Raw genomic sequence first — 15,554 nt, 5'->3', positions numbered from 1 at the left:
TGACCTTTTCTGAGCATAATCATTAGCAGGTCTCATGAGATGAGACAGCAACACTCCTTTATTTAGATCTTTGCATGTGAGAGCTCTCTCCTGGCCAAACCTCCCCTCTCTGCAGGAAGATCTAGCACACCGCTGCCCATAGAGCTGACTAGTTCAGATCCTAGATATGGTAGCATGAAGGATGTGCTGGTACGAGTCCCATTATTTGGTGGTGGTATTGCCTCCTTTGATAACCATCAGAAGATAACAGACCTGAGGCCAGAGCTGTTGTCGCCTTTCGGGCTGTTCTTTATAAGGCATCTGGAGCTGAAGGAAAGGGTAGGGGACATGATACTTGATGAGATAAATGACATTGGTGGCTCAAGAAACTCAGGGAAGCAAAGTGGTTTCCATTAGGTAAAAGCACTGACAAGCTGGGCAAAAAAATACACATCTTTGCAAAGCCTTGCTCCAAGGGATCTTCCTCAGGGATTCCTGCTCTCCTAGCTTTCCCGGAACTCAAAAATCCTGGGGCCTAAGAAAAAAGGATGACAGATTCATGCTCCACATTAATTCATGCTTACAATGAAAATGGCCTCTAACTCTCCTAAAAACAAGGTAGCTTTGGGGATAGGAATGCAGTCAGCTGCACTGAGTCATGTCACTCATTAATTTTCATTGGATGTAGGACTGAGCCCTTGTGCTCTGTGTCAACTCTATTTCCCAAGGGATTGTTAGAATAAATGCAGAAATTTGTATTTATGTTGGTAAAAGAAAAATGTGAACCTGTGAAACTAATGCTTATTTGTCCTTGCCCCTTTGTAAGAAGTTCTATTCTTCACAGTGAAGACTCTGGACTGGTTTCTACTTTGAATGATAACTGTGGCAAACACCTACTCTGCATTTAGAAACTTGGTTTAACATTGTTTACATTGTGCTCCACTTGCTGCGCTTGGACTCTGAAGACTGAGCTTTTAAACAGAAAAGACTAATCTTTATATTTAGAATGTCCTGGAAACAGCAGCTTATTGCTCCATTGTGTAGTTTCAAGCACACACCAGATCTTGTCTGCAGAGGAAACACAACTTTTATATGAAGACTTTCTCAGCATATACAGCCAGCAACTCCAGCTCTGATTTGTGACAGTATTTGTCACTCCCAGTTAAATGAAATTGTTTGCAAAGTGCATTTTTGGGGAAGTGAAGACAGGTAAGGAGACAGAGATCTACAGAATAGTAGACTGTGGGTCTGATCTTACTGACTATATGAATGGGAAATAAGGGTGGATTTCCAGACCTTCTTAGACTTTTACTGACAACAGATATGCACGGTGATGACTTTTAGTAGATTGCTTCTCTATCAGGGCTTACAGAGGCCAGCTAACTCAGAAACACAATCACTTTGCCTTAATAGCTCTACAGTGCCATTTCAGTTAAAATTTGACACCTACTGGAATAGTGTTTTTTTTTAAAGTGAAATAACTTGTCCAGGTGCTCTACATTAAATCTTCCCAAAGGATCCAGAGCTTACCTGAAATACGGTCACAATGGCCCAAAGTAAGGAATCAAAATTCTTTCTATCTGGAACTGTGTCTCCTGTATCAGTTTTCAGGCTGAACTTGCATCCAAAAAGATGCATGCCGAGAATGCTAGAGTAGGAAAAAAATGGAGATGGAAGAAACACATTATGGTGTGAAATATGGGTGTAGGGAGGATTGCAGTGATTTTTCGGACACTTACCCCCCGCCCTGCCCAGTGTTTTGTGTGCCAGTGGTATCTCCCAGGAAGAAGGGCTCTGCTCCACCACTGACATAATCACTGATCAAACCCTGCCATTTAGTTCTTCTGTATCACATTTCATTACAATTGTCTACACTGAAGCCAAATCAGGGTTCTCCTTTGCCTAGAAAATGACAAACCACATTGCCAGCTCCCTAATCTAACTGGTTTCCAAGAACAGAATCCTGAGGAGCATTATAGGGTCAAACAGACAGAAGTCTTGAAGTCTGCACAACCTCTATCTCAAATATAACACTGGTAGAGTCCAGTTACTGACAGCTTCCTGACATAGAGCTAAATGAGCCTCCCAGGAACTCCAGAGCAGTTGTTGCCTATTTGTGTACTTCATTCATCTACAGAATTACAGAAAAACTAAGACTGAAAAGAGGTAAATAGTCTGTTGAACATCTGCTTGTCAGTCTATTGTGAGCGCTTCTATCATGTAGGCAGCCTAGCAAATGCAGCGTATTGTTATTCTAACCTACATATTACTTAAGCAAGCTGAACAATTAATCGAAGAAGAACTGCGGCCTCTGATACCTGAAGATAAAGATGAAGAGCATGAGCAACATGCAGAAGGTGGCTACATTGTCCATCGTCTTCATCAGGACCACCAGCTGGCGACGGAGGGCGGGCATGAAACGCACCAGTTTCAGCACCCGGAGCAGCCGAAAAGTTCGTAGCACAGAGAGGCCTCCGTCCGACTGGCCGATGATCTCCCAGACACTGCAGGAACACCAGAAGGAGAAGAACTATAAACAGCAGTACCGTACTGTGAAAGCCCTGAGCAGGCTGGTTTCTTACAGGGTATCACACCATTTAAGCCCTAAAGGGATAGTTTATTTCCCCACTACTTCCTTGCTTCTGAAAAACACCTTCACTTCCCAGTTGTGCAGATACACCTGCTCATGCACAACCTATATTCTTTATAGCTGGTTTCTTGATTCTTTAATTCCCTTGCTTTCTGTGGCTCTTCACAACACAGCATGTCTCCTGCTAGCCTGCATCACTAGTCAGTCACAAGCCTAGCCACAAAATGTGGATCATAATTTTGTACCAAGCTAATATCCAGAGGGATTTACATTTGTTGGGGTGGGTTGGTTTGATCAGGCCACAGACTGGCCTTTGTTCTGGGCCTCTGCTGCTCCTCACTTCCCTGAATCAAAGGGATGGGCCAACTGAAGCCAAGACCACTATCCTGGTTTACACCTGCTGTGTCTCCCTTGACTTCTCTGCCCCAAATTACTGATCGAGGGGTGAACAGCACTGCTAGAAAGAATCCCAGCAGAGAGGTGCTGCACAAGCTTCTCACGCATGCTGTGACATCCCCCAGTTTAGGCTGGGATTCTGTTTCTTCTGTTTCCCTGGGAGAGAACAGCAGAACAATGCCCTCTCTTACCCTCCTGCTTGCCCTATTCTGGCCTATGTGTTAATTTGGGAAAGGGAGGGCATGGTGCTGGGATATGGACGCTCACAGTACTCCTTTCCCAGGACCAGCCATTCTGCACTTCAGTGGAAAATTGACCACAGTGCCAGATGTGTGGCGTAAATAGACTTTGTTCTCCATCTGCCAGGTCCATTTACTTTGGACAGCCCTTCTAATGACAGGAACCTAAAAGGCCAGCATAATTATAGCACATCATAGCCAGTGAGCCCTGGATTAACACAGGCCACGTCATTCCTATTCCCCATCCCACTCCCCAACTGGTCTGAGCCCTTGGCAGAAAAGCCACAGTGGAGAAAGAACTGGCATTGACCTGATGACAACTATGATGCCATCAAAGATGTTGTACGGGTTCTTGATGTAGCCGAAGAGGCCAAAGGCAAGGAGTTTCAGGAGCATCTCCAGGGCAAACATGCTTGTGAAGACGATGTTACTGATCTCCAAGGCGTTGGTCAACTCATCTGGCTATGGGGCAAAAAAGCAACATGGTCAAACAGATACACAGAAGAAATGGCTAAAGGCTGGTATGTTCCTCCCACTTTGGGATTCATGCTAATGATGTACAAACGCTACATCTTCCTGTATTCCTTCCGGAGAGCCATGGAGACAGATAGGTACCTGAGGGGAACAGCAGACAAGCCTCATGCACAGTCCCTGTGAGTCTTACTGGAAACACAGAATCCCAGCCCATTTCTGGAGCAGTTACAGAACAACTGTGCCCAATACATGGGCCCAAAAACCTAAAGCTATGTGAAGGAGATGGCTTGTTCACTGTTGCAAGATACAATTATCCAGGTGAATGGCTAGTACGGCTTGTAAAGCTTCTGTTTGGACTTGCATTGGTCAGGCTGTTTTTATTGCGCTAACCCCAGCAGAGCTTTACGGATACTGCTATATCCAAGGCAGGACCACTGTCAATACAGCATGGCTCTATTCATATACAAACAAAGCACTTTTCTTGCAGACATCTCTTAAGAGAATTAGGAAAACAAATACCAGTGAAAGTCGGTAGGATCAATAGTTTTATCTCCCTTGAGATATTTATCTGCCTTTGGAAATTGTCCCCCTAAAACCCCAAGATGATTTTTCCTTCTGAAGTCCTGCTTAGTCATGTACAGCAGATTTTGTTAAAATGACAGCAGTGTGGCCCTGAGTGTCAGGATTCCCTCCAGGATTAGTGTGAGTTTCTCTGAGTGTACAAGACTGCATGCAGCTTAAATCCAAGAACTGATTTTTCCATTCCCCTCCTCTATCACCAGCACCAAATTACCTTGGGCTACAATCTTGCTTTCCAGACACAGCCTTAGATGTTCCTTTCCTGGGAAGCACAGCGATGCCTGCCCAGCACCCAGGCTCCAAAATGTGGCACAGCAGGGACAGATGCAAAAGGTGGGATGGGGTTCACTCACTTGCTGGAGCTACTCCTTCAAACAGCACCAGGCTCTGCAATGCGCATTTCTAACGCTCAAGGCCTGTTTCTTTGCAAAAGAAAATGAGTCTTTTTCATTTCCTCAGTGTAATAATATTGTCTAGAAAAAGGTGTTATTTTCATATCTGACTCATCTCCTGACTGATAATAGCTTCCTTTATTCCCCATCCGTCATTAGACACTACGTTAAAAGTTGGCAGTTTCTTGGGGATGTTGTTGCATTATTCGAGGTTCTGAAGGGAGAAGACCATTGTAATACTGTGGCAGCCACATTTAACTCCACACTTTGCAAACTGAATCCTTGGCAATTGAAGGAGAGAGTGAAAGAGTTAAGTCAAATGCAGGAAAAGCCCACACATCCCCTCCTATAGGCAGCGACAGTCTGTGGGCTGCTAATGAACCATCATTCATAGGCTAAATTACTTTATGCAATAGACTGTCTTTTGCTCAACCATTTATCCAGGAGAAAGAGCACTAAGAGCCTCAGACCTCATGATTATAATCCATATACACTAATTACTAAGGGACACCAGGGGAAGGACTGTGCAATTTTCAGTTCTTCAGTCTCTAGCAAGGGGTGGCCCAGATGGCTGCACAGTGCACCTGAACAGCACGTTCACCGGGCTGTGCTCCTCACACTTTCTTCACTGCAGGGATGGCAATTCCCTCCCTAACATCAATCAGCACTCGCCCGTGCTATTCCCCACCCCGATGATGCCAAAATACCTGGGCAGAGGTCTTCCTTTTGCAATGAAAACACAGCTGAAGAAAAGGGCTGCTGTAGGATGGCATCTAACCAGCTTCCCAACAGAGACCGAGCCTGAAATAGCTCTGCGGGTTCCCAGGCGCCTGTCCGGCTGTAAGCCACAGTGGTGATGGGACACCAAATAGTCCTTGAGCTATTTGTCACGAGAAGTGCATGGCTGGCACGTTCAGTCTCCCCTCAGCCAGAGTTATACAAGGGCATTCTTAACAAGAAGCAAAATAACTTGCTAAATTCTTGCATCCCTCCAGGCAGCAGACTAAGGGCTCCTTGGGACAGGGTGTTCATGGCAGGCCAAGGATAGCTTGTTAGCGTGTTGTGGCTGGGAAATTAATGACACAATCATCATCAAGGAAGCTGCAGCTTGGGCACTTTTGAAGGGACAGTGTTGTTCTATAGCACTTTCTTCTGGGAAATGTTGAGAACCTGCCCATTGCTACCTACAGTACCTTTTAGTCTGCAATATAGCAGCAGTCTCATCCGCTAAAGTCAAACTCAGTTCAGTGTTCTCCAAGTTCACCTCACTGCTGCCAGATGTGCTGCCAAGAGTCATAGTTTTATCATGAAAATTGGGATAGGTGGTGATCATTTCAAAATCCCTAATCCTGGAGTTATGCGAGTATGACAAGACAATCTCAGGACTCATTACCAAAAAAGTCAGTGTCCAACCCGAAAAGCCTAAGCCAAACAAACTTAAAAACACCCTCAGGCAAATAAAAAGAATTTGTAAGTTGCTATTCTCTAAAATCCCATGTTTTCTAAGCCAACGCCAAGATTCTTTTGTGGCCTGTTGAGCACATGGCATTGCAACCAGTTAACCTGCCGGTATTATTTCTTGAATTGATTTGCCAATTTCCTTCGACAATTCGGTGCCTTTATTGCTTACTCTCCAGCGCTATGATTTTTGCTTCATATATGAGTTCAGAGAGTGCAGGAGGAAAGCTGCAGCCATCTCTCAGGGGAGGGGATAGAGGGCATGAGGGAAAGGAGAGGACAAGGAGGTGGCCCAGATGAGATCATCAATAGCTGTGATGAGGACCTGATCCAGCAGATCAATATGACGGGGGGACGCCTGGGCAAGGTTGACAGACAGCAGGCAGACACTGTAAAGCCAATCCTGCTTCAGACAAGAGATCTTCATTTTCCTTTAGTGATCATATTTGGTGTGAGGCAGAGCTAATTCAATGACAAGGACTGCTGTAACGCGAGACATTTGGAGCGCAATCCTGCAGTGACATGGAGGCAGGACCCACTGGGCAAAGACAAGGATGGATAGCCCTGCATGCTGGCTAAGCTGCTGATGTGAGCTTTTGTATTATTAGAGTGGAAGCTGAACAGCAGATGAGCCAAGCATTCAGTGATACAGCCTTCAAATGTAATTACCTTCTTTCAACACCAACTGGAGCCTAGAAAACAGCCTGCCATAGATATTTTTATGGCTTATGAAATGGTTTGTTGCTTAGAGAACAATTCATTTCCCACTTCTCTCACTTTCTGAGGAGCAAGATCTAGGAGGAGGGTCAAGGAAAAGACATTTGAAAGCCAAGATGGATTTGGCCATTCCCCTAGAGTCAGCCACTAGGAGACACTGTTGTTTTGTTCAAATTTAAGCCAACCCCAGAGCAGGAATTTTTCCAGGAGTATTTTTCTCTGGTAAAAAACAAAATGTTGATTTGCTGAAAACAAAACTTTTCATGGCAAGGATTATTTTTGTCAAACTTCCTGGCTGGAAGAAAATGAAGTTGCAACAAAGCTTTAAAATTGCTGCAATGTCTTGCTTTGACCTTCTCAGAAAAGGAAATTTCAGGCTTTTTGCTTGAGATGTGGTTGTGTCACAAAATGCAACTTCCGTTCTAGCAAGGAATGGTTAACAAACAAAGGTTGGCATCAAAACAATGCACTTCCAACAGGGTAGTTCTAAAGTGGTATTTTTTGCTTTTTGCCAAATACTTTGTATGCCTTAAGAACTCTGACAGAAGGAAACTACTTCCCCACCATAGGGCTCCAACCTGTACGAGTGAAAACTTCCTTTTTCAAGTGACAGTGAGAGAGCATGACCCCTCATCAGCTTTGGATATCTCCTGCACGAGGCCACAAAATGCCGAGGAATCCCCACAAAGGATGCAATGTGCGAGATGGTGGGCCATGCTGTCCTGCTGGTATGAGGGTCCACAGTGCCAGATGTGGAGGCTGGAATGGGAACTGCCATGCTGGAGACAGTCAGCAAAAACGAGCACAGAGACTGGTTTAACCCACTCCCAGGCAACATTCAAAAAAGGTTCAGATTCAAGTACAGATTTTATAGATTTCAGATTCAAATGAATCCTCATACTTTGGCTGCAGGAGTAAGTTTCCCACCATTCAAGAGAAGGGCAGAAACTGTATGGGATCAATTTGTAAGATTTCAGCATCCTTGAATATGAGTTTAAAGTAACAATTAGCCTTGACTCCAGGCAAAACATGTCCCAGGAAAGCACAACCACCTCTGCTCACTTTGAAGGCCATATTATGCTGCAGAATATTTCAGTGACTCAAAACCATGTTTTTATTAGGGACGAACCTCAAACGTTTCAGCAGTTCATTCTGAGTTCAGATAAACAGACAAAAAAATCCTTTTCTAAATAGTTTGGGTCTGAAAACCTTGGAAGACTAGTCTCCTTCTGAGAATCTGATACTTCTGGTTTTAGCAAGACGCAGGAGAACCCCAAAGCCTTCCTGCAATTGGGAGAAATTCAGTAAAAGAGAAACCCATAATGGTCAAATTATTGATGACCCCTACAAGCAGAGGATGAAGAACAGGAGTAGGAGTTCGCAGCCTTAGATTCAATTTGTGCATTTCTTCAAGCAAGTCACTATGACTTTGTGCCTCTTTTTCAGCTCGCCTATCTCCTACCTTGTCTCTTTTGATTGCTGCATCCACAACCACCTATTTTACATAGCTTAGGTTCAATCACTAGCAGGATGGCACCATGCCTTGGCTGGGGCACCTTTTTGCTCTGATACTGAGTAGAAATAATCATACCTGCATCACGCTGGAGAAAAGGGCTGTTAGACAGCTGGTGCCTCCTATTGAATGAACAGAGAAGGAAGTTTCCAGAGTGAAAGATGTGCTTTGCTTCAGAAATCCCCGCCCCAAGCCCAAAGCAGCCGTTTGACTCCTCCTGAACAAGGAGAGCTGAGGCTGGCAGAGACGCAGAGGAGTGGTAAACAAATCCAGAACATTTAGTCTCATAAACATCCTTTGCACTTGTGTTGTTTTTTCTCTAGTCCTGGGCCTAAAGCTGTCAATGGGATTCTGAGCACTTGTTTATGTTGGCTTTTCTGCTTTATATTTTTAAGTTCGGTCTGCAGACACTCTGACCAGGAAGAGGAGATATAATGAACTGTCAATTTGTGCTTTGCTTCCGGACACTCTGTATTTTCTCTCTTCACCCCATTTTTGAGAGACTGTAATTTTCCAATTACCAGTTATTCCATTGCAACAGATTTCACCTGTCTGCAGTCTCTAGCATCATCCCCATTTCACAGAATTAAAAACCAAAGGAAATGCACAAGAGTGGCAGGGAGCAGGGGAGAAGGCATTCAGGCTAATTACAATGAGGTAGAAGAGGGAAGGGAAATCCAAAACACACAACTTTTTAGATTAATAAACCCAAACCATAGCAATTAGTGCAATAGTGGATAACCCACCCAGCGCTAAGCAACTTTACTTTTTAGTATGTTCATAGGTTGCAAAGGCATTTGCGAGCTGTGGCCAAGGACTATGGGAGAGGCTGCTCCTGATACTTCTTAGCAGAGATCCAGTAACAGCGATGCACAGAACAACACCCAGAAGGAACGGGTCTAGCTTCAAGGACTTATCCCCCTCTGTCACTTCTGCACAGCCTGCTCCTCCTTCCAAAAACAAGCTCCTGCCTTCCAGAGGCCAGGCAGTGGTGTCAGCTGTGGCTCTGCCTGATTATAGTAACGGGGTGCAAAGGCTCTGCTCAACCCTGTTGAAAGGAAACCTGATTATGGGGATTTTAAGATCCACCTCACACAGTGAGCCATAGGCAGGGTTAGGATGGGAACTCAAGAATTTCTACTTTTCCACTGAAGACTTTTCCAAGTGGAGTCTGCATGCTGCACAGATACACAGGTGATACCAGGGCACCTGCAGCCTCGGTCATGGTGTCACCAGCTGCAAAAAGGCAACAGTCCCAAAAAACCACACAAAGGGATACCAATGGCAGTGCAATTCTCCTCCTCTCACAGTGGAGGGGGGAGACCGTGCCTCTTGGCAGCTGAGCCTCACGCTTCAGCTTTTCAGGTCGTGATGGACATCTGTGCTCACTCATCAGAGGAGAACCAAGACACTGCAACCAGCCACCCTCTTGGGTCCATCCCCTCCATGAGCTCTGCAAGGCAGAAGGAAGCCCTTTGCACCTCCAGTGCACATCGACTGCAGAGGACAGAGCTATACTTGAGCTGGCTTTTCCTCTATGGAGGGAGAGTAAAGCCTGCTTGCTTTACTCACCGAGCCATACAGCCTCCTACATAACTAATCTGTTTAAGTGATGGATTACTGGGCTCCATATTACATTTGTACGGTTTATGTGCCACTGTGAAAGCAATCACAAGATGAAAGCCAGTTTTCTGGGACAGATTAAAGCTATCATTTGGGAAGGATTAGACTTTTTTAATAAGAAATATTGTTCAAAAATTGTGGAAAATAGCTTAAATGAGTTTGAAGAACTAGCACCACAGGAGGGGAGCAAATCAATGAAATTGCTAAAGAGAGCTCAAAATTACAAAACATTCCTCTAACTTTTTGTAAAAAACTAGAACATCTACAGAATGTGTGTATAATACTAATATTACAGGCAGACTCCCACTGCGCTAGGCAGTGAGCATCAGTCTGCAACCTTGGACCCGTGTGTCTTCTGAATGTAGGATGAAGGGTTAGATAAAACATTGCATGGGACTGTTGGAGGCTGGGTTTAACCCATCGAGAAAGTGCAGGGATCTCTAACCCACAGCCTGTCTCCTTTCCTTCCTCTCCCTGGAGGTGGCTGATTTATCCCAGTCCTCACAGCACCCAGTGGTCCCCTCCTCCTCATGCGCCACAGGTCACCTCCATCCACAGGTGAGTGATCCCCAAATCCTTGCACTCTTACAAGCTCCAACTTTGTATTTGAAACCCTCAGCTGTGTTTCTTGCACACTTATTCCTTTGAAAAATTAAACCAAACACCAATTTCTTGCCCAAACCCTTTTCCTACAGTAAATTCAACTAAAAAGGAGCCCTAGTCTCCTCAGGTAGGTTTTGCTCTTGGACCAGGAGCTATAACTGTCACATCACACGCATCTTGCTATGGAGCAAATTCTGGCCAAAGGACATGAAGACATCAGCAGCATTTGCCCTCCTGGGCACAAGCTCAGACCCCTCTGAAGTCAGCCCAGCAACCAGACACAGCATGGGACAGGCCCAAGCTGAAGTTTCTTAAATGCTTAATGGAGCGTATAGGAGAATCTGTCACCTCGAGCACCCCGGAGGCTATTAATTATTTATTCTGTCCAGAACAATGTAATCAGCCATCCAGCATGACAGTGGATGCTCTACGTGCCAGCATCTGGTTTCTTCCCTCAGTCACAGCACGTATTTATCACCCAGGCAGAGGAACTCTGTCCTGCCTCCCCCAAACACCCCCACTCCACACGTCTGGGACAAGAACAGCCTGACTATCGCTGCAGATTTACACTGGGATGCAGAAACAAAGCAGTTAGAGGGGCCTGTGTGTCCCTCCCCAAGCTTTCACCCAGCCTGTGCAGAGGCTGAGCACTGGTGACCGCCTTACTGAAAATAACGACGCATGCCTGAAATCCCAGCAAACGAGCAGCTCAAGACACTACAGGCAGACAGCGAATTTCACACCTGAACAACAGCAAGAGCGTTTAGGCCCATGTGCTTTGGGAGTGCCTGCAGGCTCTGTCAAAAGGCAGCACTGGCTGAGCTGGGATGTGGAACACGTTTCACACACCAGTAATGAAACGTAAGTGTGTAGTGTGGCTCAACTGTAATAATCAACACAAACATCCCCTGGCCCAGAAACGGGTGGAGGGAAGCTGCGACACCTCACAAGCAGCGACTCAATACTGCAGCAATTATATGCAGAAGAGACAAGGCTGCCCTACACTCTGCAAGCTGTATGCTTGTTTATCTACAGCTATTTCATTCTAATGCCTCTGAAGCAATTTGGGAAAAGGTCCTCTCTGAGAGAGTTTAAAGAGCCGGAAGCTCGCAGCTGAAGCAGAGAGCTGTCAGGGAATGTAAGTGACATCTCAGAAGACTGCCAGCAAATGTGAAGGCTACATTTTGACCTTTATTTTTCTCCCCGTTTTTTGCTTGTCAAAGACCAAATTGAATAATTCTGATATTTCTAAGGTAAGTAAACAACCAACCAAACCAACCAAACAGAAAAACCCCAAGCAATTTAAGACCTGGCTTCTTTCCTCCTCTGCATTCCCTGCCCTTAAAAAAAAAAAAAAAAAGAAGAATGCAAATGGGCCTTTCAATTTCTGCATTTGAAAATATTTCCTTTGTAAACCATTTTGATGTAGTTTATTTACTACAACATAGGACTCTTAATGTCTTAAAATCAACTTCAGACCAGTTTAGTCAATCTAGACTATGGTTCAAGCCACAGAAATTGCCTTGCCTCATATGATATAACTACTCTTACTAGGAAAAATGGTTTGGTTGGTGCTTTCCCATGCACATGAGTGCAGCTGAAAGTTATTTATGCTCTCTGGCCTTGGAAAGGGACCAGGTACTTGAACCAGGATGCCCCAGCTCCTAGAAGAGTGCCTTGGTCACCAAGATGTTTGCTATTCCGAGGTGCCTTCTGCCCTGCTTTTGACAGCCAGACATCACAACCTCTCAGAACCAAAAACCCTTCTCTGGAAGGGTTTAGCTGTCATTAATGTCTTTACTAAAAGCTGTGACTTTGATCAGTTTGTGCTTTCTGATGAAAAAATGTTTTGCTGAGAGATTTCCAAATGGGCTCTACTTAAAAGTAGGCTGGAAACAGAAGGAGAGAGCGATCTCCTCCTCATGCCTACTGATGAATGTTCACTCTCTGGCTTTGGAATTAAAAATGGAGAATTTATTCTCTCAGGCACCTCTATTCTCAGGTTTTATGCCTTCCTCTAAATGGGATCCTTCATGTGGAGCGATAACAGTTTAATTGAAGATAGCCGATGGTAATTTTTCCTCCTTTCAGTTGACCTACTTGATCTCCTAATGCTCTATGGAATTGCTTTTACCTCTCTGCTCTGTGGCATGAAAGTCACTGTTAATAATTACTTACCTAACTGCATATGGCCAGCCAAATGCAAAACGCGCTGCTCCTTTCTGGAGCTGCAACTAGGGCATCAGTGGAGGAATGGAGCAAGCTGCATACAAGCGTGATGTACTCTGGCATTAAAAAAATGCCATTAGAGTTAATGTTATCCAGCATTGACCATATACCAAAGTTATATATACATACTCTCTGGGATTTTTGTGTGAATCCTTCAAGTTCACTTGGTATTGACTCCTGGCTGGGAGTGTTTTCTACAGAAGAAGCCTTGGCTGCCACACTTAGATCTCTTGCAGCAAGAGCTACAGATCACAGAGTTTGTTCTCTGGGATAATCAACTCCCCTGTAGCTTCCTTAGGAAGCTTCCCAGGCAGAAGGTCCCACATGGCAGAACATATTTGCAGTATTACTTTCCCATTTCTCAGTTTCATTCAGCAAAATGCAATTTCATTTCAAGTGGCATAAACGCCAAGCTGGATTAGATCAATTGCTGTCTTTTCCACCCTCAGGAGGAAAGGACCTGGGCAATCTGAAATGCTATCAGCAGTACCGTACAAAACTAAAGCTACTATTCTTGAAAAGTAGGCCAATCAGCTGGATTATATCTTGATGGAAGATCACTTAGTCTGACAGATGGCTGAAAAAATAAGCCTTAAAATGAAAAAAACCCACTCCCAAACACTATAAAATACCCCTCATCCCCCAAAACAAGGCCAGAAGTGCTCAGGTTTAGTTATTAAACAAGAAGTCACAGGAGGAAGGAGCCAACTCTCCAGATAACAACCAAGAATGACTGCCTCCAGCAATACACCAAGAGCACTGTAATAACTCACCTAGGGAGACATGCTCCAGTGTGGACTCTGCAAACTGCTCATCTCTTTCAGTACTAATACACTGATTAGTTTCATTGAAAAAGAAGAAAAAACCAGAAAAATGGCTGAACTGAGGACAGCGAATGCCTAATCATTCCTCCGGTGCTGGGTGCAAGCGAGGAAGCGCCTGTTCAGACTGAGCTTGGTGCCAAGGGAAGCTACGATCACCCCTTCACTCTCAGCAGTGTTGTGACTGGAACATGATTCGGGAGTATGCAGGACAGCATGTGTCCCACAGCGCATCAGGATTTGCCTCTGGCAACTTCCCAGTGTTTCAGAAATGGACCTGTTACTTGTACCCCTTCCCTCTTCTCTTAAGCAGCTGTTAAATATGAGCAGGCTTCTCTCTACGAGCAGACTGCCATCCCAACCCACATGGGCTTAGTTCCTTTAAGAGCCTCTGGCGAAAATCCAAGGAAATTATACAGACTGAATCATTCCCATCCATATGCTGGTGGAGTCCTTCAAAGAACGAGCAGATCTGTGAGGCGTGACATCTCTTAGCAAGGCCTGTGTTGACTCTCATCCAATATATTTAGCTTATCCCTCACCATAAAAAAACTACACTCACACAAGGAAGTATATTCACACAATTCTTGCCCATTGCAAAGCTTTTTGTTCTTGACCACTATCTGTGCTGAAGTCAACAACAAATGGTCAAAAATCATCAGCCTAATGCCTGAAATCAGCTTTGCTTCACTGGCTAATCACAAAGCATGCATTTAAAAAAAAATAATCCATCATTCACACTGATTTCTTTTTTCTTTTTTTTTTCTTTTTTTTTTTATATTTAGGCTGAAAATATCTTGTATTCCACACCATGAACTAGAAAGAAGAACTAGTGTCTACCTTTTCCTTTTAGATGTAAACTGAGTCACAAGATTTCAAAAGCTGGAGAATTTAAGAAAATGCATACAATATTGTGAGACATGCTATAAAAGGATGGACACAAAGAACATGGAAATATGCTACAGCCCCTTTCAGACAAAAATGAACACACAGGCCCTGCTTCAAGGAGTCTGCACAAGAAACAAAGGTTAATTGTTGATTTTTTTTTTTTTTTGCTAAAATCTTGCAGCCAAACTACAACTGCATATTTCTGACTGTGCACAGAAATTACAGGATGGCCATCACAGGCAACTCTGACCATGTCCATTAAAGGTGGCGGGAGCCTTAACATCGAGAGAATAAAGAACTGTTTCCAAACTCTTTGATTGTACTGCAAGAGGCACCTTTAGCAGCAATTATATGATCTTTATCCACATCCAAGCAACAGGCTTGCTCGCTGATAACAGAGAGATCAAAGGCCTTTGGGTTGTCATTAGCAGGCAAACTCAATAGAAGTTGTTTACTTCACCCAAGCTAATGGCACTGGAAATATTTAATCAAAAAATGGACACACTCTCTCTATTACTGCCAAGATGATTCAGAAGGGGCCACTTAAATCTATTTTGTCAAACCATTACTCATCCCTTGCTAATAGACCTTTATGGAGGGTCCCTTTGAAAAATGCACATTCGTGATTTGCGGGCTGTGTACTGGTATTAGGGGATGAGGCACATCAAGAAAACATGATAGAGGACTGCTGATGGGAAGAACAAGATGGGGAATATGTTTAGTCTGTATCTGACAAAGACCTTGACTTAGTCATCTTTTAAGCCCAAGGACAGGAAGCTGAAGTGGCCTGATGTGGAAATAAGTTGAAGGAGAGGATAATTTTTCAGAAAAAATTGAGCAATCTGCTGTAATTGACCTCTGAGTGCTAAGTGGAAGAAGGAAAGATGGAAGAAGATTAGGAGAGCTTTACTGAGGTTCAAGTATCTTGGGGTAGAAGAAGAAAACAAAAATGTTGGGTGGACATCAGGAGAAAATTTGGTGGTGTATCTTACAGAATAGCGGGGTACAGGCAGTTCTTTATGGGCTTCTCTTTGGGATGTGCAGAGACTTTCA

At 44.2% G+C, this 15,554-nt stretch overlaps 1 protein-coding gene across 1 annotated transcript in view; it reads right to left on the bottom strand.

Annotated features, from left to right (window-relative positions):
* The window catches only part of CACNA1H (calcium voltage-gated channel subunit alpha1 H), a 254,838-nt gene that overhangs the window by 52,636 nt on the left and 186,648 nt on the right, over positions 1–15,554 (bottom strand). Inside the window, exons 11-13 of the mRNA XM_075058453.1 lie at positions 3,515–3,666; positions 2,298–2,483; positions 1,510–1,627 (exon numbers count right to left, since the gene is read on the bottom strand). Of these exons, the coding sequence (XP_074914554.1) occupies positions 1,510–1,627; positions 2,298–2,483; positions 3,515–3,666 (456 nt within the window). The remainder of the gene's footprint in view (positions 1–1,509; positions 1,628–2,297; positions 2,484–3,514; positions 3,667–15,554) is intronic.

The sequence above is a fragment of the Buteo buteo genome, chromosome 27 (genome assembly GCF_964188355.1).
Source record: "Buteo buteo chromosome 27, bButBut1.hap1.1, whole genome shotgun sequence".
Taxonomy (NCBI): domain Eukaryota; kingdom Metazoa; phylum Chordata; class Aves; order Accipitriformes; family Accipitridae; genus Buteo; species Buteo buteo.
The sequence above is the reverse complement of the archived record's forward strand: the minus strand, read 5'-3'. Positions and strand labels throughout refer to the sequence as shown.